This window comes from Pichia kudriavzevii, chromosome 5 (genome assembly GCF_003054445.1).
Source record: "Pichia kudriavzevii chromosome 5, complete sequence".
Lineage (NCBI taxonomy): Eukaryota > Fungi > Ascomycota > Pichiomycetes > Pichiales > Pichiaceae > Pichia > Pichia kudriavzevii.
This window is the reverse complement of record NC_042510.1, coordinates 1,182,509-1,210,030: the sequence shown is the minus strand read 5'-3', so window position 1 is coordinate 1,210,030 and position 27,522 is coordinate 1,182,509. Positions and strand designations below refer to the sequence as shown.

General features: G+C 38.2%; 12 protein-coding genes across 12 annotated transcripts; 8 read left to right on the top strand and 4 right to left on the bottom strand.

The window, feature by feature from the left end:
• Position 1: 1 nt before the first annotated feature.
• Positions 2 to 1,513, top strand: C5L36_0E05480 (uncharacterized protein; the record flags this gene model as incomplete). The annotated part of the gene is made up of 1 exon (XM_029468109.1): positions 2 to 1,513. One exon carries the CDS (start codon positions 2 to 4, stop codon positions 1,511 to 1,513), a length of 1,512 nt encoding a protein of 503 aa, XP_029323969.1.
• Positions 1,514 to 2,248: 735 nt separating this feature from the next.
• C5L36_0E05475 (uncharacterized protein) lies at positions 2,249 to 3,016 on the bottom strand (the record flags this gene model as incomplete). Its single annotated transcript, XM_029468108.1, has 1 exon — positions 2,249 to 3,016. One exon carries the CDS (start codon positions 3,014 to 3,016, stop codon positions 2,249 to 2,251), a length of 768 nt encoding a protein of 255 aa, XP_029323968.1.
• Positions 3,017 to 3,299: 283 nt separating this feature from the next.
• Positions 3,300 to 4,070, bottom strand: C5L36_0E05470 (uncharacterized protein; the record flags this gene model as incomplete). Its single annotated transcript, XM_029468107.1, has 1 exon — positions 3,300 to 4,070. One exon carries the CDS (start codon positions 4,068 to 4,070, stop codon positions 3,300 to 3,302), a length of 771 nt encoding a protein of 256 aa, XP_029323967.1.
• Positions 4,071 to 4,315: 245 nt separating this feature from the next.
• Positions 4,316 to 6,619, top strand: C5L36_0E05460 (uncharacterized protein; the record flags this gene model as incomplete). Its single annotated transcript, XM_029468106.1, has 1 exon — positions 4,316 to 6,619. One exon carries the CDS (start codon positions 4,316 to 4,318, stop codon positions 6,617 to 6,619), a length of 2,304 nt encoding a protein of 767 aa, XP_029323966.1.
• A 941-nt stretch (positions 6,620 to 7,560) lies between these two features.
• On the top strand, positions 7,561 to 10,539 carry C5L36_0E05450 (uncharacterized protein; the record flags this gene model as incomplete). The annotated part of the gene is made up of 1 exon (XM_029468105.1): positions 7,561 to 10,539. One exon carries the CDS (start codon positions 7,561 to 7,563, stop codon positions 10,537 to 10,539), a length of 2,979 nt encoding a protein of 992 aa, XP_029323965.1.
• A 130-nt stretch (positions 10,540 to 10,669) lies between these two features.
• On the top strand, positions 10,670 to 11,638 carry C5L36_0E05440 (uncharacterized protein; the record flags this gene model as incomplete). Its single annotated transcript, XM_029468104.1, has 1 exon — positions 10,670 to 11,638. One exon carries the CDS (start codon positions 10,670 to 10,672, stop codon positions 11,636 to 11,638), a length of 969 nt encoding a protein of 322 aa, XP_029323964.1.
• A 39-nt stretch (positions 11,639 to 11,677) lies between these two features.
• On the bottom strand, positions 11,678 to 12,250 carry C5L36_0E05430 (uncharacterized protein; the record flags this gene model as incomplete). Its single annotated transcript, XM_029468103.1, has 1 exon — positions 11,678 to 12,250. The coding sequence occupies one exon, from the start codon at positions 12,248 to 12,250 to the stop codon at positions 11,678 to 11,680; it is 573 nt and encodes a 190-aa protein (XP_029323963.1).
• Positions 12,251 to 12,790: 540 nt separating this feature from the next.
• C5L36_0E05420 (uncharacterized protein) lies at positions 12,791 to 13,492 on the top strand (the record flags this gene model as incomplete). The annotated part of the gene is made up of 1 exon (XM_029468102.1): positions 12,791 to 13,492. The coding sequence occupies one exon, from the start codon at positions 12,791 to 12,793 to the stop codon at positions 13,490 to 13,492; it is 702 nt and encodes a 233-aa protein (XP_029323962.1).
• Positions 13,493 to 13,558: 66 nt separating this feature from the next.
• C5L36_0E05410 (uncharacterized protein) lies at positions 13,559 to 16,267 on the bottom strand (the record flags this gene model as incomplete). Its single annotated transcript, XM_029468101.1, has 1 exon — positions 13,559 to 16,267. The coding sequence occupies one exon, from the start codon at positions 16,265 to 16,267 to the stop codon at positions 13,559 to 13,561; it is 2,709 nt and encodes a 902-aa protein (XP_029323961.1).
• Positions 16,268 to 16,977: 710 nt separating this feature from the next.
• On the top strand, positions 16,978 to 22,041 carry C5L36_0E05400 (uncharacterized protein; the record flags this gene model as incomplete). Its single annotated transcript, XM_029468100.1, has 1 exon — positions 16,978 to 22,041. One exon carries the CDS (start codon positions 16,978 to 16,980, stop codon positions 22,039 to 22,041), a length of 5,064 nt encoding a protein of 1,687 aa, XP_029323960.1.
• Positions 22,042 to 22,934: 893 nt separating this feature from the next.
• On the top strand, positions 22,935 to 23,612 carry C5L36_0E05390 (uncharacterized protein; the record flags this gene model as incomplete). The annotated part of the gene is made up of 1 exon (XM_029468099.1): positions 22,935 to 23,612. The coding sequence occupies one exon, from the start codon at positions 22,935 to 22,937 to the stop codon at positions 23,610 to 23,612; it is 678 nt and encodes a 225-aa protein (XP_029323959.1).
• Positions 23,613 to 25,196: 1,584 nt separating this feature from the next.
• C5L36_0E05380 (uncharacterized protein) lies at positions 25,197 to 26,984 on the top strand (the record flags this gene model as incomplete). Its single annotated transcript, XM_029468098.1, has 1 exon — positions 25,197 to 26,984. One exon carries the CDS (start codon positions 25,197 to 25,199, stop codon positions 26,982 to 26,984), a length of 1,788 nt encoding a protein of 595 aa, XP_029323958.1.
• Between the last annotated feature and the right edge of the window lie 538 nt (positions 26,985 to 27,522).

The window sequence follows — 27,522 nt, the reverse complement described above, 5'->3', positions numbered from 1 at the left end:
AATGAGTACGTACAAAGAAAGGAAGACGCAGTTTGTCAGCGACTTAGTTGGTGGCTCGACGTTAGATATTTATCTGGTTACCTCAATCAGTGCCATCTCCTACTTAATATGGTGCGTTCTAAAGAGGAGAACCAACGTGTTCTCTGAAGGAATTGTGGGCAAACTGGTTGACTTTCAACTCAGTTGGAACAATCTTCTGTTTTCAACAACAATATACTCCAATAACATTCCATTGCTTGTGGTACTGAATATTTTACCTCTTGTTCCAGTTTTTGCGTCATCATCGGTCACGTCACTCACAACTAAGACAGCCAGAAAAATCACTGTCAATCTCAGAAATATGACGGTGAAGCAATTGCTTCCCTTTAAAACATTTGTTACCGTGTACAGAGCACAGATGATGGTTATAACGTGCATATGTATCATGGCGGTAGATTTTCCTGTATTTCCTCGTCGTTTTGCAAAAGTCGAAACTTGGGGAACTAGTTTAATGGATTTGGGTGTTGGATCGTTTGTGTTCAGCATGGGGTTGATTAATGTAAGATCTTACATTAGGCAGATATTTGAGGGCAGATTTAGCTATTTCAGGAATTTGACTGCTACAGTCAAAAGTTGTGTTCCTATTCTAATTCTGGGTTGCATACGATTAATTAGCGTAAAATCAGTTGATTATCATGAACATGTCACTGAGTATGGAAGACATTGGAATTTCTTTTTTACCCTTGGATTTTTGCCTATCTTAAATGCTCTTTTGGCACCTATCATTGTGAAGCTATCTCCAGTTTTAACTTCTATTTTGGTTTCAATTGTATACGAGTACATATTGCTCCATGGCGGGCTTGAATATATTGTTGCGAGTTCAAGAGATGACCTGTTTTCTGCAAACAGGGAGGGCATTTTTTCATTGCTTGGCTATTTTGCCATCTTTTTGAACGGCTTTGCATTAGGTGCAGCCATTTTGCCAGTTGTGCCACTGCCTAATTCATTCTTTCGAGTTGGTATTAAGAGAGAGGATCTTATCAAAAAATACAGTGGTGGATTCAAAGGACGTTCATTTTTGGGCACATTGTTCTATGCCGCCGTTTTCTTTCAGTTGGGTTATTTCATTATCGACACCTGTTATTCCTATTCCGTATCCCGTCGTATGGCAAATATGTTGTATGTTATTTGGGTTTCTGCTTACAACTGCTCATTTTTATTTATATATGGATTGATTGAGAGATTTGTGATGGGAGGAATGGAAACAACTGTTATCTCTGATGAAGGCTCGGATGTTGAAACTGTTATAGATGACCTCATCAGTCAAGAATATATTCCGGCTTCTTTAGATGCTGTCAATCGAAACTCACTGGTTTTATTTTTAGTTTCTAATTTGGTGACTGGGTTGATAAATTTGACCATCAACACAATTGATTGCGGTGCTTTTGAGAGTACAGGGATTTTGCTAGCTTATGAAATCCTTCTAGCAGGTTTTACAATGTTTTTGTACCACCACAAAATTTTCATTAGATGAACTGTTGTTTATTTCTACAGCATATTCTGTACTACTGAAACCAAACACCCAGGGTGTATCTTTTCTAACCCTGATATATAATAGACTAGGCAGTGTAATTATAGGCTCAACACTAAACTGCTTGGCTTTTCTTACCAATAATAGATACAGATGCACGTTATTTATACAAGTTAAATAGTCACTCGTTCATATGATCTACAAAAAGAAGAGACTAGCCTTTATCGATGCAACGCGTAGCCCATCTTTGAAAGTTCATGCACAAAGTTAGTTAGACCTTACCATTGATGAATAGTAATATAAAGAAAAGAAAAAGTAAATAGAAATGTTGTAATGCTGACCTAAATCCCAAGTAGGAGGATTTTATCCACAGTTTCAAGGAACTTCTACTCCAAGGGAACATCACCTGCACAGGTATTTGTCCATATAGACTGATTATAACTCCCTCAATATAATAGAAACGCATATGAAGTACCCTACCTCTTGTAAAGTGTTATTAATTTCAAAGAAGTATCAACTCACATGAATTTCAGATGTTAGTGTACTTGGAAGTTTAAACATTATCATAATGATTTCCATTACCTTATGTTGAACTCTCTCTCCAGTTGCCAAGTTTTCATGCACTATTATTTGGGAACAAATGTTAACAAGAAGAAGTGGTAAATATCAAGTAGTCTTTTACTGGTGTTGGATATTCTTTGTGCTATATTTAAACTATACATTGTACCTGTACAACGTCTATTTTTTAAGAGCCTCAAATCTGCTCTTCAAGTCATCCAAATCGTCAAGTTTGGGAACAGAGGAAAGACCAGTCGAAATTGTTTTTCTCTCTGTTTCAGCTTGCTCTTCGCCAGGATACTTCCCCTCATTGAATAGGTCTATTTTGTAGATATCAGTCAACTCTTTCAAATAGTCCTCTACCACAGTGGACTCATCTTCTCCACGTAACTTTCGAGTAATTTCAATGTAAATTTTGTCTTCCAAATCATCTCCAATCTCGTGTTTGAGAACCCAGTCTTTATTGATGCACCGTGATAACGCCATCGACAATTTCTTGAGCTCTTTGATTTCGTCTCCAAGGTACTCTTGAGCAACAATCACATTCCTGATAACTTTGGAAATCCTATCCACTGGTTGATCATCAACTATCTGCGGCTCCTTCCTTGTAAACCATCCCTCCTGCGGGGTCCGTGCCATGTTGATAACCTTCTGTTTCTCCATCATCGAAACCAAGACACTGGTATTACCTTCTAGATAGGCCAGTTCTCCGACAAGATCCTCCCAAACATCAGCAATACGATCACTTCTCACTATTTGAGCCAATTTCATCTTGAGCAGGTCCAGTCCTCTCTCAAAGTTCCTCGAGTCATTTGGTTCATTTGCCAATGTCCTTAGTCTCTCCAAAATGTCTGTTTGAATCATATTGGTGGACATGAGCCTTGATTTTTTATGTTTAAATTCAAGTTTACTCGACGTTGTGCGTAGGAGTAGTTTGAAATGTTCCATCTTTAAGTTGAATAGGTAGTATGTATAATGATCCTAGTGTGTACACGTCAGTAAGGAAAGTAAAAGAAAGAGAGACACAGAGAGTGAATCAATCAAAAAAAAAAGGGTCAATTGTGATGGAGAAGTGTAGCGTATTAAAAGGAGTATAAAGGTTTAGATATAAACTGAGAAAGTCCAAGAAAACAAAGGTTAAAAAAAAAAGCAGTGAAAACGATGGCTAAGACGCACAGCCATGATATAAGGTGTAGATGCAACGATAAGGGTAGACAACGGGAGTCAAACATTAGATCAAAGTTTCGTCTGCCTTGCCTGACCAAATGGCTACTCTTTTCAAGGGGTTGACTGAGTGGCGGGGGGTAATGGTTTGGGAGAGATCGAAAGTTCCGTTTTGTCTGTACCTGTTGATGGGGAACCTAGGGATTTCAGGTATATGTGAGAATGTGGTGTTGGATGTAGTTGCAGTGTCTATATTGAGGAAATCGGACATGTTGATGGATGTGGTGGTCTTGTTCTTGGAAATGTCTTCCTCACTGTCTTTATTTGAGACGACCATGGCGACTGAGCCTGTTGGAGCAGTGGCGTTGGTAGTACTGGCCGTGGCATGTCTTTCCTCGTCCAAATATGGCTTGCACTGTTGTTGGTTCAGCAGCACAAAGGGTGATTCTTCATTCAACGGTGAATCCAGAGAGGAAGGTGGCGAAAATAGTGGATCCTTAACCATCATCTTTGTCTCCAAGTTTGACTCTCCGATTCCTTCAATGCCAATGTCAATAGCCTCCATGTCTTCCTCCTCTGCTGCCAACTGGATGAGTCTTGTCTGTCTCTTCAACCGTAGATCGTTCCCCCAATCGACAGGACTAGGCATGTTCCGGTGCTTGTTTGAGTCCTGCGCCCATTCCGCCTCAGCAACATACATTTGCGGATCGTTCTTGACTTTCTTGGCAGTCTTCTTCTTCAACAGCGTCCTTTTCGACGGCGTCCTCTGCTTCCTCTTAGCTGGCTTGTTTAACATACAGATGCTAGCTGAATCGGCTGTATCCAAGGATGATCTCATTAATGTCAAAAGCTTCTCTAGAGCCAGAGAAAAGAAATTTTATACGGAATAGAAATAACGAATATTCCCGAATATTCCAGAAAAAAATAATCGCTAGGAGGCACGTGATGGAAAATCACCGGACTTGGCAGTGGGTTGAAGGAGTACTTAAGGAGAGGTGTGGTACTATATCTGGATGAAGATGACAAGTAATAGGGTTGTGCATCGAAGATACACTACTTTTAGAAGAAACACCGCATATAAAGATGCTCAATAGACGTATCATTACAAACACCATAAGAAAGAATGCCAGATTGATGAACACGTTGCCTCTTGTTACCAGAGTGACAGTTCCAACCATCAACCATGCCATTAGGAGGAACCTCTCAGATGTGCAACAACAAAGGAGAGGATTCCACTACACCGCGATCAATCGTGTGGAGTTGCGTATGAACAAGGACCAACAGGAGGAGCCTGCCTTGAAGAAATATGCCACTGATTTGACCGAGCTGGCCAAGAATGGTAAATTGGACCCAGTCATTGGTAGAGACGAGGAGATCAAGAGGACCATCCAGATCCTCTCTCGTCGTACTAAGAACAATCCTGTCTTGATTGGTAATGCCGGTACAGGTAAGACTGCCATTCTTGAGGGATTGGCGCAGAGAATCATCAAGGGTGAAGTTCCTGAGAGTATGAAGGACAAGAAAGTCATTGCACTAGATTTAGGGTCTTTAATTAGTGGTGCCAAATACAGGGGTGAATTTGAAGAACGTCTCAAGGCGGTATTAAAGGAGTTGAATGATCAGACTATTTTGTTTATTGATGAGTTGCATATTTTATTGGGGTTAGGAAAGAGTGAAGGTTCGATTGATGCATCTAATTTGTTAAAGCCTGCATTGGCTAGAGGACAATTACAATGTTGTGGTGCCACGACTATTGATGAATATAAGAAGTACATTGAAAAAGACGTGGCGTTGGCGAGAAGGTTTCAGCCAATTTTAGTCAATGAGCCAAATGTTGAAGATGCAATTTCAATCTTGAGAGGTTTAAAGGAAAAATATGAAGTCCATCACGGTGTTAGAATCACAGATAGTGCAATAGTAACTGCTGCCGTTTACTCCAATAGGTATATCACTGATCGGTTTTTGCCCGATAAGGCCATTGATCTAATTGATGAGGCTTGTTCTTCCTTGAGATTACAACATGAATCTAAACCGGATGCTATCCAAGAATTAGACAGGTCCATCATGACAATTCAAATTGAGTTGGAGAGTTTGCGCAAGGAAACCGATGAAATCTCCAAGGAACGTAAGAAAAAATTGGAAGAGACTCTCAAAATCAAGCAGGAAGAGTTGAAGGAATTAACTCAAATTTGGGAATCACAAAAGGAAGAGTTGGAAAGAATCAAGCAACTCAAGTACGAAATTGAAACTGCTAAAAATGATTTGGAAATTAAGAGAAGAGAAAATAACTTTGCAGAAGCTTCTAAATTACAATACGATACAATTCCTAGTCTTGAACATAAGTTGAATGAGCTAATCAAGGAGCAGGAGAAGGAGGACAAAAATTCTTTACTTCATGAATCCGTCACTAGTGATGATATTGCCCGCGTTATATCAAAGGCAACAGGTATACCAGTTACTAACATGATGAAAGGTGAGAAGGATAAGTTACTTTACATTGAGGAATCACTTAAAGGTAGGGTTGTTGGACAAGACGATGCAATTGCTTCAATTGCGAATGCAATTAGACTCCAGCGTGCTGGTTTAACCGACGAGAAGCGTCCTATTGCCTCGTTCATGTTCCTTGGCCCAACTGGTACAGGTAAGACTGAATTGACGAAGGCTGTTGCTGACTTTTTATTTGATGACGAAAATGCAATCATCAGGTTTGATATGAGTGAATTCCAGGAAAAGCATTCCATCATGAGGTTGATTGGTGCACCACCATCTTACGTTGGTTATGAAGAAGGCGGTGAACTAACCGAACAAGTTAGACGGAGACCTTATAGTGTTGTCCTATTTGATGAATTTGAGAAGGCCCACAAGGATGTTTCTAAATTACTATTACAAGTTCTAGATGAGGGTAAATTGACAGATTCTCAGGGTAATAAGATTGATTTCAGGAACACTTTGATAGTTATGACCTCCAACATTGGACAAGAATTAATGCTACAAGATAATCCAAACAAGGAGGAGGTTATGAACCTCATGAAGTCATACTACTCGCCTGAATTTATAAATAGAATCGACGAGACTGTTATTTTTAACAAATTGTCCAAAGAAGCACTAAGGAAGATTGTTGACTTGAGAATCGACGAGCTACAATCACGTTTGGTGGAGCGTCGGATAGAATTGAAGCTTGATGAGGCAGCCAAGGAATGGCTAACTGAGAATGGTTACGAGCCAAGGTATGGTGCTAGACCATTAAACAGGTTGATCAAGAGGAAGGTCTTGAACCCAATGTCTGTCTTGTTATTGAAAGGTGAGATCAAGGACGGTTCTGTCGTTGATATCACAGCTAAAGATGGAGATTTGGTAATTACACCAACCAATGAACCAGTGGAATGAGAAGAGATCAAATACTATACGGAACTATCCTGATAAACTTTATACGCCCTTTTATTTCTTTCTATCTATTTAATTGTTTATTTCCTGTTTATATTTTTTACGAGTAAGCTATCGAAACAAAAAAAAAAGACGAAAAAAAAAACATTACCATTTACTGTAGGTCTGTCAGTTAATTTGTATGTATCGTCAGTGCCCCTAAAAGAAGATTAGCATAGGGGCAGGTCTGAGCTTGACTCAAAAAAACATATCATCATGTAGACCAGATAGAGAGAGATATTGAGAAAGAAATAAATCAAAAAAGTAATTAACCTTACACCTTCGACAGTGTTCAGTTAGATAATAAAAAGGAGGAAACAGACAGATGAGCTCCATTGGGTTACAAAGTTTATTTGACTAAACTTAGCAATCATCATATCCATCGTTAGTATGGCAACCATACTGTGCGGAATAAACTCTGCGAGTAGACGCCGAGACACGTATAGTGTACATCAACGTAGAATCCGTTATATGAGACTTGATATGACGGAGAAGAACAACTTGTCCAACTGAATGCAGGACCGGGTATTGGCCAACAAGTCATCCCACCTCCAAATCATGTCCAACACTAACAGAGACGAACACTGAACGGTTCGCCGACGTTGCCGCCTTCTTTCGCCGGAGACTTTCCCCGAGACAACTGATGATCCAACTTGGGATCCTTGTGTATATCTCGACAGACGATTCCTGGCTGTTTCCTGAGGAAAACCAAAGGCCATTCAGAAGAAGAGTAATGACAAATATAAACCAAATCTTTATAAAACATCTTCTCAATTTCATTACCGCAGTAATGCGAGAAAAAAAAAATAATAATCGCATACAATTCGAGAAGGGTTATGTGCTTCAACAAGGGTTTTTTCCTTCTTGACAGGACTAAATTCAAACACTTTTAGAGTTAATCAGCCATGGATTATAATAGTGTTCTACAGACACTTGTAGTAGCATCATCTACTGTAAGGGGTGCTCAGCAACAGGCAGCTGAAGAGCAGCTCAAAAAATGGGAGTCGGAGAAGGGCTTTTATTATACACTTCAGTCCATCTACATAAACCAAGAACTATCATTGCAAATTAGGTGGCTTGCTGTGATTTGCCTCAAGAATGGGGTTGAAAAATATTGGAGAAGCACCCGGATTAATTCCATTACCAAAGAGGAGAAGGTTGAAATCCGGAAAAGATTGTTTGATACTCTCGATGAGTCTAATAATCAATTGTGTATACAGAATGCACATTTAACTAGTCGTATTTGCAGGCTAGACTTTCCCGTTGAATGGCCAACGTTATTTGAAGATCTAGTTACAATTATGGAATCCTGTGATACTTCTTCTTCCCAGTCAATTGTGAGATTGAACAATTTAATGATTATTTTGAACCAGATCTTGAAAATATTAGCCAGTGTCAGAATTGGGAAAGCTAGAGTCATGATGCAGGCAAAGGCACCTATTGTTCTCCCACATTTGATGAAGTTTTATACTTTTTTTTTCAACCAGTGGTATGGGAATAACTATGATTTGAGCTTGATGGAAGTTGGTTATATAACATTGAAAGTCATCAGGAGGTTGGTTGTAGATGGATATGCGCACCCGAACAGAGACAAATATGTTCAAGAGTTTATGGAGGTATCATTGCAGCATTTTCAAAAAATGTTGGTGGCTCATAAGCAAAATGAATTGGCCTTGCTTGAAAGATATATCAAATGTTATGTCAAGTTGTTCCACAATTTGGTTTCTGCTAATACATGCGCTTTTGTTTTGATGTCGTCGAGCAAGCATATTTTACTTACTTTGCTTTCTTTACTTAGTCAAGAAGCAGAGCCGATTTATGCGCTTGATAATGAGACTGATTTCTGGGAGAAGATTGCAACTAAATCATTCATTATCATGAAAATAATAACAAACTACACATTTAACGAAAAGACAAGTTTGATTAAACAAAGGGATGACAAAACGGAAATTATTCAGTCAATAGAATACATGAAGACAAACTTTTTCAATACTGAGCTCGTTGAAAGCTTGCTTGAACTTATTACCCGGTATTACCTACGTCTTCGTCCGATAGATTTGGAGAGCTGGAATGAGGACCCCGAGGAATGGTTTAACGAAGAGTCCAATGTTAATTACGAATTTCAAGTCCGGAAGGCTGCCGAAAATTATTTCCAAGATTTGTCTATTTTTTTCAATCAGTACATTTCAAAGTATATCATGGATAAGGTTAATAATCTCAACAACCCTTCTCTCAGTGTAATTGAAAAGGATGCAACTTTAGCCATATTCCAGTTGAGTTCTCACTCTATAAAGGAGGAATGTAATTTCAACCAACTATTAACTGATTATTTTATTCCTCAAGGTCTTTCAGGGAACGATCTAATCAAGCGTAGAATTTGTTTGATTATCAATGAATGGGTGGATGAAAAAACAAATTCACAAGTACGTATTCAAATCTACGAATTTCTTGTTGAAATTTTCTCGGCATCAACAATTGTCAAATTAACTTCCGTCCAAACGTTGAAAAATCTGATCGACGATTGGGAATTCCGTAAACGTGATTTACAGCCCTTCACCACAACTATAATAAGGAACTTTTTGGAACTAATCAACTCGTTATCTACGATTGAATGTAAGAACTTTGTTCTAAATGCATTTTCCATTGTTATAGAAAGAAACACACCCTTATTAGAAGAGTCGATACTTGTTGAAATTGCTAGAGTAGTTCCTGTGTTATGGGGGAACTTCAATAATTCCAATGAAACAATCATAAAGAACTCCTTGTTGCGAATTTTGAAAGATTTAGTTATTGCATTGAATAAAGGCAGCTCTTTAATTCACGACATGGTATTGCCTTTGATTCCGATCTGTTGTAATCCAAACTCTGAGTATTATACATTGTTATGTGAAGACGGCTTGGAACTTTGGAGTGCTCTTATGAAAACAACTTCCCAAATTGTTTTAGCAGATGATGCCATGTTTGATATGCTAATCAATGCTCTATTGGTATTTACCGAAATATTGCCGTTAGTTCTTACGATAATAAGAAGCTACACATTGATTGATGTTCAGATTTTGGAGACACCAAAGGGAATGAAAATATTGGAAATACTAGCTGGGTATTTAAAGACTATGAGAGACGATGCTGTTTCTCTTACATCTTCGATCGTTGAAGTGGGCATTATGCAGAAATCTGAAAAGAGTGCATTCTACTCTAATCTGTTCAACTCGAAACTGATTCATGAAATTGCTGAATATTTGATAGGCGATACAGACAGTGCATACTGCGAAGTCAAACTATCACTTCCGTTATTAAGATTGTTTCTTGATAATTCGCAAGCGTTCTTGGCTAATATTCCAGGCATAAAACTATACGCACTGATGAACAACTTGATTAAATTTGGTAGAAACTCATACGATCCAAAAATTAGGAAACTCTATGTTTTGGGTCTTTATTCATTGTTAAAGCCGGAATATTTACAGAACGGTCAGACATTGTCAAATATCGAATACGAGTTGTCTCAGATGGACTCAATACGTGCCGTGTCATCGGTTTTGTTATCATTCGTCAAACCCGTTGTTGATTTAGGCATAACTTTTATTGAAGAAATCAGGGAAGATGCTAATGGTGACATGAAAGCATACCATAAGAGTTCCAGCTACGATGATGATGAACTGAAGGCAATCGAGCCCCAATCTGACGTCGAGGAGGATAACGAGTATTATTTAGAAACTCTAGTTCCACCTAACGCAGAACGTGAAAGATACACTGCCCTTCTCAAGCAAGACCCTGTTAGGAATATCCCAATAAGGGATTTTATTCGCAACATTATGGGAGCAATTTTCCCGATAATTGGAAATTTGTTGGACAGCAATGACTTGGAGGAGCTACAACGTTTATAGCCTGTTTGTTTATTTATATGAACCATTTATATACATATACATATACATATACATATACATACATACATATATATATATATATCCTGACAAAGGCTGTGGTATCAAACGTTGCTAGAGGCCCTGAAGAATTATGTGGCCTATTGAAATAGTTGTACTTGTCATGCACTATGCTCATGTTCAAGACTTGGAATCGTTTGTGAAAGGAATGGGAGTACAGAAAAGCCCTGTGATAAAGGAATATATGGGTCGTCGTTTGAAAACCGTAGTTTCAATCCATGGAAGCTATTTTGAGGACGAAATTGATAGAAACCATTGTCAGCAACTATGCGTTATTGACAAAGATAAACATGGTGATTGGAACCATTTTGACTCGATATATTGCTGTTTGAAGTTGAAAAGACTACATATGAAGACGCACAATGTAGATGTTCTTTCTAATTTATTTGATCATATACCTCCAACGCTAGAGATATTGGAGATATTAATTGATGGCAACATTACAGGTTGCCTACGAAGATATAAACAAAAAAATCATTTGGCCTTAAACTTGAAAATGCTAACGATTGTAAACAAGAGCCATTGGAACCAAAAGAAAATACAGAAGATCTACGGCTACTCAGCCCAAGAATTGAAGAGACAAGTTGATCTAGGTAGAAACACCGAAACAACATTTTTACGAGGTTACGGTAAGTACAAGATGAAAAGGGTAGGTTATTGCTTTGATGATCCTAAATATGGAAACTTGCAATATTTAGGATCATTACTAAGCAACATCGTTAAGGACTCCTTCAAAACCATTCAAAATGTGGGCTGCTTTGGCCTTGATATCTGTTGGATCTTCCATAGATATCATTCCGCAATTTATGGATCACTCAGGATAATCAAAACTGATTGCAACTCAATGTTGAATCTCTCAATTTGGAAACACCTCCTAAGTCAGAAAAATCTTGAGTTTGTAGATACTAGGAAACTGAAGCCTATGGTGGCTATATTTAGTAGATCTTTCGAGAACAACTGCAAGATAATCGACAGCTTAGGTAATTGTGCTTACGTGAATGGAAGCGCAATGAAGCTTTTACAGCAATACACAGTAGTATAGTAAAGTTTTGTGTCTCTGAAAGGAGCTTATCATATGTTCTCATATGTTCTCATACTGATCGTCATTGTCTAATTGTGTATCCTTCAAATTAGAGTGTTCGTATTCCAACAGGTCAACATTTTTGACAATGTCCGAATCATTCAAAGCTAACAACAACTCCGGTCTTTTTGACTTGAGCAACTCATGTTTTGCTTCGGAATAGTCACACCACCTCCGCAGTCTTGTGCTAGACTCGGGCCACTCTATTGCAAGTTGTTTTAATTTCATTTGGTAAAAGTGAAACTCGCAGAGTGCCCACTCACCGATATCGGTACTATTCTTCTCTAACCGGTGGTCTTTGTACTGTCCTATTTTTTTGACTATCTCGCAATCAGCACCTGCTTCCTCCCAAACCTCTCTCAACGCAGCAGTGCCATAATCTTCAACTTCATCATCCTCAATGCCACCTTTTGGAATTATCCATTTATCCGGGTGTTTTGCAGAAGAAATCATCAGCACTTTCTCATGTGTTCCATCGAGGACAATGCCTCCTGCAACAAGTCTCAGATTATCCTTGGTGTACAGTTGGTGCTCCCTACCTACCCGAGCAGTCTCCTTCTTGGTGTAACTCATATTTCTGTTGATGGAGAATCAAACAAATAGTAGTTATGCTGACCTCCATTTGACCTTGTAAATTACCCAATGATGATCTACATAAGTAAATTATGAGAATTATCATCAGTTGCGCTATCTGCCAATTTGTTCGCACACTACCTGGAGAAAAGTGGTACTACAAATAGCATTTGGGAACATAAATAGTCAATGCTGTCCAACTATTTCATTGTGTAAATGATATACAGATTACAGAATATGACTTTAATTCATGATGGTGGTGAAGCAACTTTGTATTAATAATATAAATGTATGGAGAAAACAACCAATGTTCTCTAGCCTTTTGTGTTTATATAAGGAGGTAGGGGGGAATGATTTCTGGTATGTTTATGATCCAACAACTCGCTGAAAATATATTAACGACATAAAGTCAAGATCAGTCAATGTGCATATTTATTTTCTGACTATTTTCTTGTTCTTTGAAACAGCATTTATTTTTCTCTAGACAGGCCTCATAGTATATCGATTCCAATAGAACCCAAAATTAGAAAACGATACACGATGGAGTCAGCTACAGTTAATGCGGTGGTGCCTCTGGAGTCCAACCCAGAAATATTCACCAAGTTTGCTAGTGATTTGGGATTATCGCCACTTCTGGCATTTTGCGATATTTATTCGTTGGATGATCCAGATCTGCTCTGTTTCTTACCAAGACCAATGCAGGCAGTTATTCTTTTGTTTCCAGTCACACAAAAATACGAGGAGTTCAAAAATAAGGAACAGGTGGAACCGGTGGACTATTCCAAGGTGATTTGGATGAAGCAAGTGGTTAAAAATGCCTGTGGGTTATATGCCTTGTTGCATGCATTGTTGAATATCCCAAAAGGATTCATGGTGCAGAATTCTGAACTCTCTAAATTGCGGTTGAACTTGTTGGAACACACAAAGGACCCAGCAGAACTTGTTCAAAGTATTGCACAAACCATGTATTCGACGTATAGTACACAGGGACAAACAGAGGCACCACCTGCAGAGGACAATGTGGATTTGCATTTTGTTTGCTTTGTTAAAAAAAACGGCGCCATTTACGAACTTGATGGCAGACGGGAGGGCCCCTTGTTATTAAAGAGCACAAACGAAGCAGGTTCTGATCTTTTGAGTGATTCCGTTGTCAGTGAAAGGGTGAAGAAATACATGTCTTTGGTTGAAGGGGACAATTCGCTCCAGTTTGCATTGATGGGGTTGGCACCACGTATGGATTGACCACGTTTTTTTCGTCCTTTTACCAGTTTATAAGAGTTCTACATGAAAATATATACAGAAACCGTTCTAAGCACCGGGAGGAGTTAATTTGCGTTTTTTAGGATTTTTAATTTCCTTCTGCTTCTTAACTTTCTTAGACTTTGTCTTTTCCGTTGGCTGCTCAGGCTGATCATCTACGAACTCTTCATCGTCCATAGGGAACAGTTTTTCAAGTTGTTTTCTTTGTTTCTCAAAGACTTCTCTCTGCATGTAAATTTGGTCATATTGTACTTTCATATTATCAAAAGCAAAAAGCACTTCAATCTTAGCTGCATTGTCCTTGATATCCTCATTGAGATCATCAGCAAAAATAACTGACTTGGCCTCTAGAGGTATATCGGGATCATTCTGTAAAGAAGATTGATACGATTTGGCCGATTTTGGGGTAACAGCTTCTGATTCTGGTGGAACAAACTTCCCATTTTCTATAAGATCAATCTTACTGACCGGATTTCTGAGTCGTTTATAAACGGTTTCAGAGCACGTGAATGATTTATATCTTTGTGAAAAGTGAGTTAGTATGATCTTTTTGGCCTTCATCAAAATTCCAACTTGTAACGCTTCTGATGTTGTTGAATGCCTTTTATCAACCGCATCGGCAAGCTTTTCATCTTCAAGAGTAGACTCATGTATCAAAAGATCAGAATTTTTACCGATGTATGAAAAGGCAGACTTTGGACGTGTATCTCCAGAATAGGATACCTTGAAAATGTTTGCTTCAGAATTGTCTTTTTCGGAAAGGTCCAACCTGAATGAAAAACTGGTGGAGTAGGAGTACTCACAGTGGTATGCAGAACACGCAAGAATCTCACTCATCCCCAAAACTTGGTACACGTACTCGGATTTGGAAGAATCTTTCAAATACTTCATTTCTTTAGGCTTACAGTTCTTCATTTCTTCAACAGTGATATCCTCAATTTGTAGCTGCTCTAATGATGGCGGAGTAAAGCCTAGCATGAATTCATCACAAGAGACATGGAATAAAAATTCCTTATTAATAAAAGGATCAACCCTGTTGAGTTCATCAATGAAGAAGTCATATTGCCACGGGGTAATAACAACCAATGTTTTATGTCTTTTGGCGCCATAGATTTGATCCTGCCTTTTATTCCATTCTCTGATAAAATCAACAATACCTAAATGATGGTCAGCATGGAGATGAGAAAGGTAAACCATGCACAATTCGTCAAGTAGCATATCAACCTCTTGTGGGAGGTATATTCTTCGTAAAGTGCCAAACGAGTTTTCACCTGCATCCAGCACAATAGTACGAAAACCAACCTCCTCTCCAGTTTTGTAAGGAATACGAATCAAGTTTGATATGACATTTCTGACTTGAGCAGGAATCGCCGAGCCGGTCCCCAAAATAAGCGTCTCCACTTGCTCTTTGAGGCTTTTCGATAAATCAACCTGTCTACGCAAAGATTGAGCACTATTTCTATCATCAATCATTGTATTGAAGTCTTCTTGGGAAATTAGTCCCCTGATATCTGAGTCTCTAATTTCCTCGTTGTATAACCTTTTACTATCTTCTGCACTGTGTTTTGATATTTCAGATCCTAACTTTGTGGATTCCTCAAGTTCAGTGCCGTTAACGCTTTTTATAATTAAATTCTGTCCGGAGATTAACGGAAGAACATTTGGTAACTCACCATTGAGTTTCAAATCTGAATGATTTACCCACTTCGGTAAAGGAAAGAAGTCTTTTAAAAGGGTCTTCCATTTAAGCGAAACCTTCAAAGTCTTGTGGTAATTCAAAGTGTTCGGACAGTATGATCTATGGCTAATAAAATGGATAGTAGTAGGCCCAAACGACTTGATAAACTCTACATACTCTGGTATCCCAAGAGGATTTTCAATAGAATCATCAAGAAAATGATACACGGCAGAATATGGTAAATTGTTCGGTGAGCTTTCAGACCAGTTATGAGAAATTGTATTTGTGATGTATTCTGCAGATGGAATGTCCAATATCAAAACAGGATTGAAATGCCTGGTTGGCTCTAAAACTTGTTGGGGTTTAACAACTGTGCCGTCTTTCAACGTTACTGATTCGAAATTACACAATGGTTTGAAGTGTGAAACTTCACAACCGAGTTCTTTTGCAGCATTGACCATAAACTTTCCTCTAATGGATACTGGGGTGATGATCCAGTTGGTTGAAACTCTGGGATTTATAATTGATTTTGGAAGTGTGAAATTTGTGGCTGTTTTGTTATAAACCGGCTTAGATGGATCTTTTTGAAAAGGGAAAATACCGTTTATAATTTCTCTCAATTTAGCATGATCAGCATCTTTATTTTCATTATTTCCATAATCCACCGATGATGCAATATTTACAGGTGTATAGTCAACACTGCCGTTTTTGACAGTCTCGGAATTATCTTCTGCTTTCAAGTCCAAACCAAATCGAAAGATGAAGTATCTCCAACAGGACATCATATAGTGTAGAAACTTATTGCCACTATGATGAAGACTAAGTGATTTAACACCTTGATCACTGACAGTCAATATCAAGCCAGGTAACCCAGATAAAGAGTTCCAGTCTAGAATGCCCGAAAGAAAAATGTTTGACAGCCGGCTCGTTCGTAAACGCATTTCGTTGCACTTTCTCTGTAAACCTGAAGGAACGTTACCGATCATCGATCTTTCTCCTGTTGAACGGTCCTCCAGCATCAACGAAGGTTTGACAACATCCACAGTCGGATGGGACACAACAGTGAGATTAAAAGACATTCCTTGATTTCTCAAAGCTTTGGCTTGTTTCGTGATTGACGTACTAAAATTCAAGCTTCTCTGCCACTCTATTCTTCGATTGTATTTGTAGCACCGATAGGTTAGTTGAGAAGGAATATGGCTTGTGATCTTGTAATCTGCCAATACTCTGATACTTGCTTGTAACGGATATGACGACAACAAAACAGATTATTACACCAGGCCCTAACGTGAACGTGAATGTATGCCTGCTTAGGAGAAAAAGAAAATACGTTTCTATACAACGAAAAACCCAAGTTGGTCTACTAATTTTCTCATGTCTGCCAAATATACAGTGAGACCGAAAAATTAGATTGTCAATGGCATATAGGCTACAGAAAACGATTTGAACCCCCGCCCCCTAAATTAGCAAACAGACACCCTTTATCAGAGTATATACAGTGTGTGACTTAAAGAGACTTTGCAAATCGTTAGGCATGTAGTCTATTGTATATGCATATAGATGGCCGTAACTTAAAGTAGAAAACTTAACAGGGAATGCAAGAGCACCCAATTGGGAAGTCGTGAAGGTAAAAAAAATTTTGAACAAAAAAAAAGAGAGATATTTCAGTTTTTTTTTTTTTTTTTTCAGTGAACCTGTCTTTTTTTTTTCTCTTCCATGAAAGACATTTCTTGTATAGTTCCTCTACCTCGTTGACGTGACAAGGATTTAACCTAAAAGAAAGGCAACTATGGCACCCAAGAGGACTAGAGAGGACCCTGATGCCAAGGAGCAAAAATCGTTGCTGTCTTCGGCAGCGGAGATTTCATTTCCTAGAGGAGGTGCTTCAGTATTGACTCCTATTGAAATGAAGGAAGTTGCCAACCAAGCAAAGAGTGATGTGCTTTTTGAAAGTCAGGCCAAGAGTGATTTATCTGAGCCTTCCAAAAAGAAGGCCAAAAAATCTAAGAAGTCCAAGGTCAGCCTTTTAAACAAGGACGAAGAGAACGAGGAAGAAAAAGCGAAAAAGATCACAATTGATACGTTATCGTATAATATACTAAATCCTGGATCTTACGTCTTAGGTATGATCAAGCAGATTAATAAAATGGAGATAATCATGGCCTTGGCTGATAACCTAGTTGGTTTTGTTCCAATCACTAATATTTCTTCTGAATTAGTCAAACTTTTGCATGAATATGACGATCAAGAAGAATCCGACAGCGATAGCGACAATGAAGAGTCATCTTCTAGGGAAACTGAGAGACAATTTCCTAGCTTGTCCAACAGGTTCAAGGTTGGTCAGTACCTAAGAGCAAAAGTGGTCTCCAATATCAATGACAAAGGGAAAAAGAGAATTGAGCTCTCAATTGAACCTGAAAAAGTTAACTCACCAATGGAGGAAAAGGAAGATTTGGTTGAAAATGCCATAGTTCAAGCTTCTGTGACGTCGATAGAAGATCACGGTGCCATTCTCAACTTTGGAAAGAATACCCACCTATCAGGTTTTATATCTAAGAAGGAATTGGACTCAACTGCTTCCGTTGTTCAAGCTGGTTCGGTTCTTCTTGTTTCCATTTCAAAAATAAATTCCAGAACTGCTACTTGTAAGTTTCCGGTTGCAGTGGTCAAGAAGCAGCCAATTGTTGCGGCAGTTTCTTCGATTGATGCACTTTTGCCTGGTATGCTTGTTGATGCTATCATTGAAGGAGTCTTGCCTCAGGGATTAACATGTAAAGTGCACTCTCTTTGTGATGCCACTATAACTTTACAACATATGAACTCTTTGCTTAGCCCTGATGAAATAAAGCACAATTACTCTGTCGGATCCGTCCTAAAGGCTAGAATCATTGCAACATATACTAAGAATGGTACTACTAAACTTGCAATTTCTATCTTGCCTAATCATCAAACCTTAACATATACAGGAAAGGACGCTTTAGAAGCATTCCCGATTGGGCATATCTTTGATACCGTTACAATCAGGGGGAAGAGCCCTAACTTTTTGTTTGTTGACGTGATGTCTGGTGAAATTCCAGCTCAGGTCCATAATTCAAGGGTAACAAAGGGTAAAGACTTGGATCTAAACTACAAAATTGGCTCTACACATCAGGCCAGGGTTTTAGATTACTCCATGTTTGACAATTACTATATCTTAACCATGGATAAAGAGCAAATTGACGCTTCCTTCCTTAAAGCAACTGAAATTCCAGTGGGTCAAAAAGTCACTTGCAAGGTTGAAAAGGTTTCCCCAGAAGGCATTATTGTTAACCTTGAAAACAACTTCCAGGCTACTGTTCCAGATATCCATATCAGTGATATCAAATTAGTTTACCCTGAAAGAAAGTTCAAGATTGGAGCCTCTGTTAAAGGTAGAGTATTGAATGTTAGAGCATATGGCTCGAAATCTTTTATTACTGTTACTTTGAAGAGGTCATTAGTAAATGCAGACGATGAAGAAATTGTGACATCTTATGATATGTTAGATATAGGTAAGAAGGTACCTGCCACAGTTCAAAAAATCTTGCCAAGTGGTTGTGTTGTTTCTTTCTTTGGTAATGTTTCAGCATTCTTGCCGAACGCTGAAATTAGTGAAACGTATGTCAGAAACGCCAATGATTTCGTCAAGGTTGGACAAACAGTGAAAGTCAGAGTTATTTCTGTTGATAAAGCTCTGAGTAAATGCATGGTTAGTTTAAGAGTTTCTAGTGATATGACAGATGAACAGGTAAATGCTTTATCAAAGCTTGTTCCTGGTAAGTCTATTGTGAATGCAGAAGTTCTTGAGAAAGAAAGAGATTCTGTTATTGTCAAGTTGGATGACTGTGAGGTTCGTGGTATTGTACACGTTGGGCATTTAGCGGACGGGCTACCCGATGTTGCTAGAAGCCAATTAAAGAAACTAAAAATTGGTGAAAAGATCGAAGCACTTGTGTTAGTGTTAGATAAGAGGCATAGAGCAGTCACCTTATCATGCAAGCCTTCTTTACTGTCAGACGCCAAGGCAGGCTCGCTACCAACCGAGTTCACTGATATTTCAATAAGTGATAAAGTATTACACGGTTATGTCAAGACTGTTATTCCTACAGGTGTTTTTGTTTCATTTGGTAACAACTTAACTGGTTTGGTAATTCCAAGATTTGCTTCCGGAAAAAAAATCAATGATTTGACTGCAGCTTTTACTCCAGACCAATCGGTAAACTGCTCAGTTGTTAACGTTGACCAAAATAGCCAAAGATTCTTACTTTCCTTGCTTGTTGGAAGTAATGATTCAAAGGAGAATATCATTAATCCAGTTGACAAATCAGTCAAGAAATTGGGCGATTATTCAGTTGGAAAAGTCACTAAATGCATCATCAAGTCTATTGAAAACACACACTTGCTAGTGAAGCTGGCTGACAACCAGGAAGGTATCGTTGATATCACCCAAACTTTTGATGACATCAAGAGAGTAGAAAACTTAGCAGAACCTCTCTCTTCATTCACGGTTGGCAAAAAGTTAGAAGCCAGAGTTATTGGTTATTTTGACGTTGAAAAGCAAAAGTTCCTTCATTCCAAAAAAGATAAAAGTAACTTAATCGAGCTATCTATTAGACCAAGCGTACTTAAATCAAAGGAAGTTGTTTATCCATTATCATTTCATGATATTAAGGAGGGCCAGTCTGTTACTGGATATATATCCAGTATAAACAATGGATATTTCTGGTACCACATATCAGCTTCTCAAAAAGCAAAATTGTCATTCATTGACGTAACTGACGATGTTTCTAAGTTCGAAAATTTCAAAGAGAATTATAAAGTCGGTGCTGTTGTTCCTGCGAAGGTGACTAATATCAATACAGAGCATTACGCTATTACCGTTTCTGGTCGCTTTAATAACGTTGTATCTGGCAAGGATATCAAAGTTGGTGATGTTTTGCCATCTCTTGTGTTAAATGTCAGGGGAAATTCTGTTTTGGTTTCTTTGGGTAATAACGTCACTGCTGTTTCTATGGCCACCGATGCACTAGACGACTATACTTTGCACCTAGAAGATGTGTACCATATTGGTGATTTACCTGTTGCCACTGTTGTTTCTACTGAAGGCAAAATCTATGTTTCTCTAAGGGGAAAGAATCCAAAGGACAAATTGATTAATTCTATTGCTGATATTAAGCGTGGTGATGTCGTCAGGGGTTACATCAACAAAATTAACAACACTGGTTTATTTGTTGACTTGGGTAGATCCGTTTATGCTTTGGTTAAGGTGTCAGATATTTCTGACTCCTTCATTAAAGATTGGAAGAAAGACTTCCATATTAACCAACCTGTAAGGGGCCGTATACTTGAAGCGGATAGCGAGGGTAGAGTTTTAATGACATTGAAAGATTCCGTTGTCAATGGCGAAATTTCCAACTTGAAGTCATTCAAAGATTTGAAAGTTGGTGATATATTTGAGGGATCAATCAAGAAGGTTGAGGAATACGGTGTTTTTGTTAAATTAGATGGAACTGAGAACATTTCGGGTCTATGTCATCGTTCTGAAATCACGGACTCGCCAATCAAAGATGCACAGGAGATCTTCAAAGCTGGAGAACGTGTCAAAGTTAAAATCTTGGATATCAATTCAAACAAAAGACAACTATCCTTAGGTATGAAGGCTTCGTATTTCAAAAATGCAGATTCCGATATCGACGAAGATGGTGATGTCATAATGGAGAAAGCTTCTGATAACGAAGACTCAGATGACGAAGAAATGATTGATGCTGATAGTGTGTCTTCTGATAGTGAGGAAGATTCTCATTTGCAATCAGATGAAGAAGAAAAAGAAGAAGTCGCTAAAGATTCACCTAATGGTTTATCCGCTGGTTTTGACTGGACTGCCTCTATTTTAGAACAAGCTAAGGAAGAAGAATCATCCGATGAAGAAGAAGATTTTAATAACGAAGTCAACAGGAAAGCAAAGAAACAATCCAAAAAGTCAAAGAGCGAAGAAACTGAAGATAAAACAGGTGACCTCAACACTAGGGCACCTCAATCTGTTTCTGATTTCGAACGTTTGTTAGTTGGTAATCCAGATTCTTCTATCCTATGGATTCAATATATGTCTTTCCAGCTGCAATTGAGTGAGATTGAGAAAGCCAGAGAAATCGCAGAAAGAGCTTTAAAGACCATCAACTTCAGAGAAGAGCAGCAAAAAATGAACATTTGGATTGCACTATTGAATTTGGAAAATTCTTTTGGGGATGACGAATCTTTGAAAGATGTTTTCAAAAGAGCTTGTCAATACATGGACTCGTTTACTATGCACCAAAAACTTGCTACTATATACATTGCTTCTGAGAAATATCGTAAGGCAGATGAGCTACTTGCTGTTTTGTGCAAGAAGTTTGGTTCCAAGCAACCTTCAGCCTGGGTTACGTATGGCTCCTTTTTGATTGACAGAAGGCAAAACGAAGAAGCGCATAAGATTCTAGCAAAGGCTCTACAAATACTACCAAAGAGAGAGCATGTCGATGTTGTCAGAAAATTTGCACAACTTGAATTCCAAAAGGGGGATCCAGAACAAGGACGTTCTTTGTTTGAAGGATTACTTTCCGATGTTCCGAAAAGAATTGACATTTGGAATGTCTACATTGATCAGGAAATCAAGGCCAACGAGAAATCTAAGGTTGATGATTTGTTTGAAAGAGTTGTTGAAAGAAAATTGAGTAGAAAACAGGCCAAGTTTTTCTTTGCCAAGTGGTTAAGTTTTGAAGAAAGTCAGAACGATGAGAAGGCACAGGATTATGTCAAGGCTAAGGCAGCAGAGTATGCTCAAAAGCTTTCCAAATAAGTTAAACGTAGAGTTTGTTTTTTTGTTTTTTCTCATCATTCGTGTCCATGTATAAACTATATATCTTGTGTTTTAGTTCTGAAAATAAAGTATTTGCTTCTATTGGACGTGGTAGTAGGATTCTCTACTGTGAACAAGTGAAAAAAAAAACGTCCATAGACTGCAGAGTCACACTTCTAAGGAAACTCGACGAATGGGCCCAACTTTGAGTATTGCCTCTTTCCCAGTTTTATTCTGTGCAAGTCTTTCATGTTTATTGTTTAGATGATTTTTTAAAAGAAACAGGAAACGTAGATAGCTTCCAGTAAGCATGTGGTTATATAGCTTATGGCGCATAGGGCTTGTCTACTTGGCAATGGTGGCAGGTGTCACCAGGTTTTTATACTACCTATTTTTTCTTAGCACGTTTGCTAAGGATAAAGAATTTGTTCCTTCGTCTTTTCAAATTGCACTCGACAACATTAAAAGATGTTTTCCGTGGAATGAAATAACTCAGCCAAATGCTAATGGTGAATTAAGTAACCAAATCAAGAGGTGCTTTATTCTAAACAAAAATACACTCTTAAACATTGCTTTACAAAAATTTGATTCAACAGCTTCTGGGCAATTTGAAAAGTAAGTTAGACATTTTTTTATAGGCAATTCCATAAGCAGTAAACTTAATACTAACACAAAAAAGATGCTTGGAAATCATCCCATTCATTTCCAATGATCGAAGCGTCCTTGCAACCCTTAAGTTTTGTATTCTTAACTCGCAAAAGCTTGATAATTTAGCAAAGAAAGGAAGTGTAAAAAATTACACTTTCTCTCTCCACAATATACTTTTTTTAGTTGGGTTCATTGTTGCTTTTTTACACTATATTTCTAATTTGACAGTTGAGGAAATACAGCACATGGTGAACGTCGAAAATAGTATAAAAAGATCTCCACAGAAAAGAAGATTATTCAAAACAGCAGAGACAATATTCTCTGAAACTATCAAAAGCAACTCAAAAACAGAGAAACCAATCTGTCCTAAGCCAAGAGGATATGCTTTAACTAAATCTGAGCCGTGTCTTAGACCATGCCTTTCAGTGACTGGGAAACCTGAATTATCTTCACGTGATGAGGATGCAGAGTGTAAAGCAGCCTTTAGTGCTGAGTTTGAAGCAAACGGAAGTGTAAATGTAGATCCTTTAAGATACAAAGTTAATCATGATCAAACAAAAAAATCCCAAGATACTCCTGTTTGGAATGATAATGGGATACACAGTTTCAGAGGCTCAAGTACACCTATAAGCAATGCAGCAATAGAAACACTAGGCTTTGTTGATACCAAAAACGTTTTAAGAGGTTTAGAACCATTAAACATAGAATTACCCATGTTAGATCAGCTAGCTAAAGATAAACTTAAACCGGAATTCAAAAGCTCAAACTCAGTCATTGCAAACCCTAAACTCACAAATGTAAATAACACCAATGAGAAAGAAAAATATAAAGAAGAAACTACTAAGAGCTTAGCCACAACGGTAGCTTACAAAGCTATAGGCAATGAAACCACAAAACTGAATGAAAATCAAAATCTAAGCTGAAGTTACGAATTAACAATTAACAGAGGTGCTTCTCTTATGAACTATTTTCTGGCTTATCCTGTACCTACTAATGCACATAATCAAAGCTCGTGGAGTATAAATAATGGCGGGTTGATCCCTCTTCCAAGTGGCCAAATACACAATCTGATGAATACACAAACACTCGTGAACCCCTTCAATAGTAGGAATTCCTACATAAATGGAAATATAATGTCTACTTTTAACTCTGCATACACCAAACATATTTGGCATAATAAAATGCAGTGACACAGACAGCTGCTGTTCTTCAAAAATAAAATCTTGCTATATAAACTTTTCTATATATTTTGAAACATCAACAATTACAACAGTTGAATAGGACCGCGCCACTTTTCTTCAAACATGGTAATATACGCAATACTATTACATGTTTTTTGAGTAGTAATAATTACAAGAAACTAAGAATTTATTAATTTAACGCTTGAAACATGACATTTGATGAGACAATTTTAACTTGCTGTATACTGTTACGAGCACTCAAGGTTTCCAAAGTTGCTTTATAAAAATAATTGAGACTTTATCGTAGCAAAAAAAGTATTACATGAGTAGCAAGTTAAGTTAATACTAATCATGGTGCTTCTTAATAGAAAAGAAAAAAGTCCGCTAAAGATATTCATTCTTTTAGAGAAAATTGCAGGTTAGGGTTTTGGGAAGCCTTAAGAGATCAACAAACCTGTTATATTCACAAATTTCTTAAAAATCAATTATGTTAGTCAACGAACCAAGAGCATCTTTGAATATGGTTAGATCTTGTATATCCTTAGAGAGATTCTTTGCTGTAATCTTTTAGCTGACCAGCTAGTCGGTGTTCATGACGAGCTACAAATAACACCAACTTTAATCAATGGTAATATGCACAAGTGCATCTACTGTGTAGTTGTATCTACATTTTGCGGTTAGTTTAATTACTAATAAGATTTCAATTGTCGTCCAGGGTAAATACAACCCCAGAGAAACTCCGGTTTTACCATATAAAAAACATGTCTTCTTTATGTTTTATGTTTGGTATGTAGTGTACCTGCACAAACATAATACAGGCAACTTGTGATACAATTCGATAAATAATAAAGAGAGTCCAGTAATAAAGATAGAAATAAATACTCAGGAAACAGATATCCACAATTTATCTCTGACTTTGCATCATGGCTTTGCTTGTAAATTCTTCTCTTTCTTATCCTGAATAAAGCAACTGGTTGTTCATAGGTTTCACGGTTTTCAACTGACTACTTGAAGCCATGACATAGTCCTCGACTCAAAAATGAAACGAGCCTTGTTGGCGCAAAGATAAATATAGGTTCAATGAAAGAACATAAAACTACCAGTTGGTCCTCAAAAGCATTACTCAATTTAGTAATTAAAACACAAAATTTGATAGAGTTGCGCGTAAATTCATGTCGTGTAGGTTTCAACAAGGAAGCTAGTAAGAAAAGGAGAAGAAAAAATATTTTCTTGCAAAAAAAAAAGTATTTCAGCATGGGTTAAATTTTTTTTTTTGGGAAATATAAACTAAGTTGTTTTGTATTAACCTAGGAAATACGAATCAATATGATCTCTGCAACAAGCTGGGTACCAAGAGGTATAGCCTCTGAGTTTCCTGAGACATATGAACTTAATGATGAAGAAATGGCTAGAATTGAAGCAATGTCCAAACTGAACTTGGGCGAAGCCAAGGCAGATTTAGATGAAGCTATGGAAGAGGAAAATGGTGGATCTGAAGATGATAAAAAGGTTGATTCTGAAAAACTAAAGTCACAACTTGATATTGACGATGAATTGAAAGAATATGATTTTGAGCATTATGATGATGACGAAGAATTGGCGGGTGAAAAAATTGAAATGTTCCCAGGTTTGACCAATACACGTGCTACATATGTTAAAAGAGTTAAGAAGGTTGGCGATGGTGAAATTGTTGAAGAAGGAGTCGAGCTAGATGAAGGTGAAGATGTCGAAGAAGAACATTATTTGCAATTGCCAACGGAGGAAGAAGAGTTAGAGGCACGTGCGGAATTACAGGTCTATCCAACCGACAATCTAGTTTTGGCAACTAGAACTGAAGATGAGGTCTCATATTTAGATGTATATATATATGATGATGGTGCAGGTGCTCTTGGACCCGAAGATGAAGAAGCAGCAGAGGAAGAAAAAAAAATTGATCCGGATGTGAAAAGAGGCATGGTCCGTGAAGGTAATTTGTATATTCACCATGATCTAATGCTACCATCTTTTCCTTTATGCGTTGAGTGGTTGTCATTCAGACCAAAGGGTGAGAACGAGGTATCTAATGTTGGAAATTTTGCAGCTATTGGTACTTTTGAACCAACCATTGAACTATGGAATTTGGATTGCATTGACAAGGCTTTCCCAGACGTCATTTTAGGTGAAAACGAATACCATGAATGGAGTTCCAAGAACTCAGGTTCATCAAAGAAAAAAGGCTCTAAGAAGAAGAAGAAATTGGGATCCAAAGTCAGTTCCACTTGTCACACCGATGCAGTTGTCTCATTGTCCCATAACCGCATATTCAGAAACGTTCTTGCATCTACTTCTGCAGATACTACCGTTAAGCTATGGGATCTAAGTAGATGCAAAGTTGACAGAGCCATTGATGAGGGATTGCATGAGGGAAAAGCTGTTTCGAGCAGTATGTGGTTTGGAGAGACCACCTTACTGACGGGTGGTTACGATGGTAAAATCAGACTCAGTGATGTCAGGCTAGACGACGTTATAAGCAATTCTAAAAGTTTTTCATGTGGTTCTGGCTATGGGGAAGAAGTTGAAAGTATTGGCAAGGTTGGCGAGCATCTGGTCATTGGAGGTTGTGATTCCGGTAATGTGTATTGTTACGATACGCGTATGGACCAAGGCGACAAGCCACTATGGACTTTGCATGCACACGACTCGGGAATCAGTACTCTGAGTAGTAACTCTGAAATTCCAGGTCTAATTGTCACTGGAGCAATGGGTGAAAAGGTTGTTAAGGTATGGAACGTGAAGGACAACAAGCCTAGGATGATTTTGAGCAAAGACTTTGGATGCGGCAATGTCTTGACCTCCTCCTTTGCCAACGAGCTCGAGGTTAGTGGACATCTTGTCATTGGTGGTTCGAGTAATTCCGGCCTAAAGATGTGGGACGTTTTCAGTAACAAGACTGTACAGAACAGTTTCAAGGACGAGCTAAAGTCTCTTCAAGGCAGGGCAGTGGAGGAGGCCCACAAGTACGGACGCGTGAGTAGAATTGCCAGAAAGTACAAGCACGGTTACGGCGAAAGCGTTGTCGAGCCAGAAGCGGGGGGTCTCGAGAAGAAGGAGGAGGATGAGGACTTTGAAGAGTAAGCAGCCATATAGAAAGACATTTGTAGAAATAGACAACCAAAAGAACCATAATATACATCTGTATATATATATATATATATGTATATACATATTTCCTGATTTGAGTTACCCAATGCGGCAACAAATGCGCCGCCGTAGCCGTCTTTTAATCCAATTTTCATGCTCATCAGATAATTCCGAAAACGGCAAAAGTTTTCCCCTTTTTCTTGCGTCACCGCCTCGGTGCGTCGGTGCGGTGAATATTGGAAAGACGCTTTCGCTGATTGGCTGGATAGGATAAAGCGGGGTGGGACGGATGACTCCGCGGCTTGAGCAACCCGATTGTTGGTTTGTGTGAATGTGTGTTTTTTTTTTCCACTTGTCATGGAGATCGCCAAAACCACATTGGTCTTATCTATGTGGTTGCTATAATTGTTGCACATTTCCTTCTTTTCCATTTATTGGATTGTGTATACTTTTTTTTGTTTCCTTTGTACATTGATATAGCAAACATCAGCAGAAACATCAATGGTTGCATCTGAAACAGATTCTGGCTCGG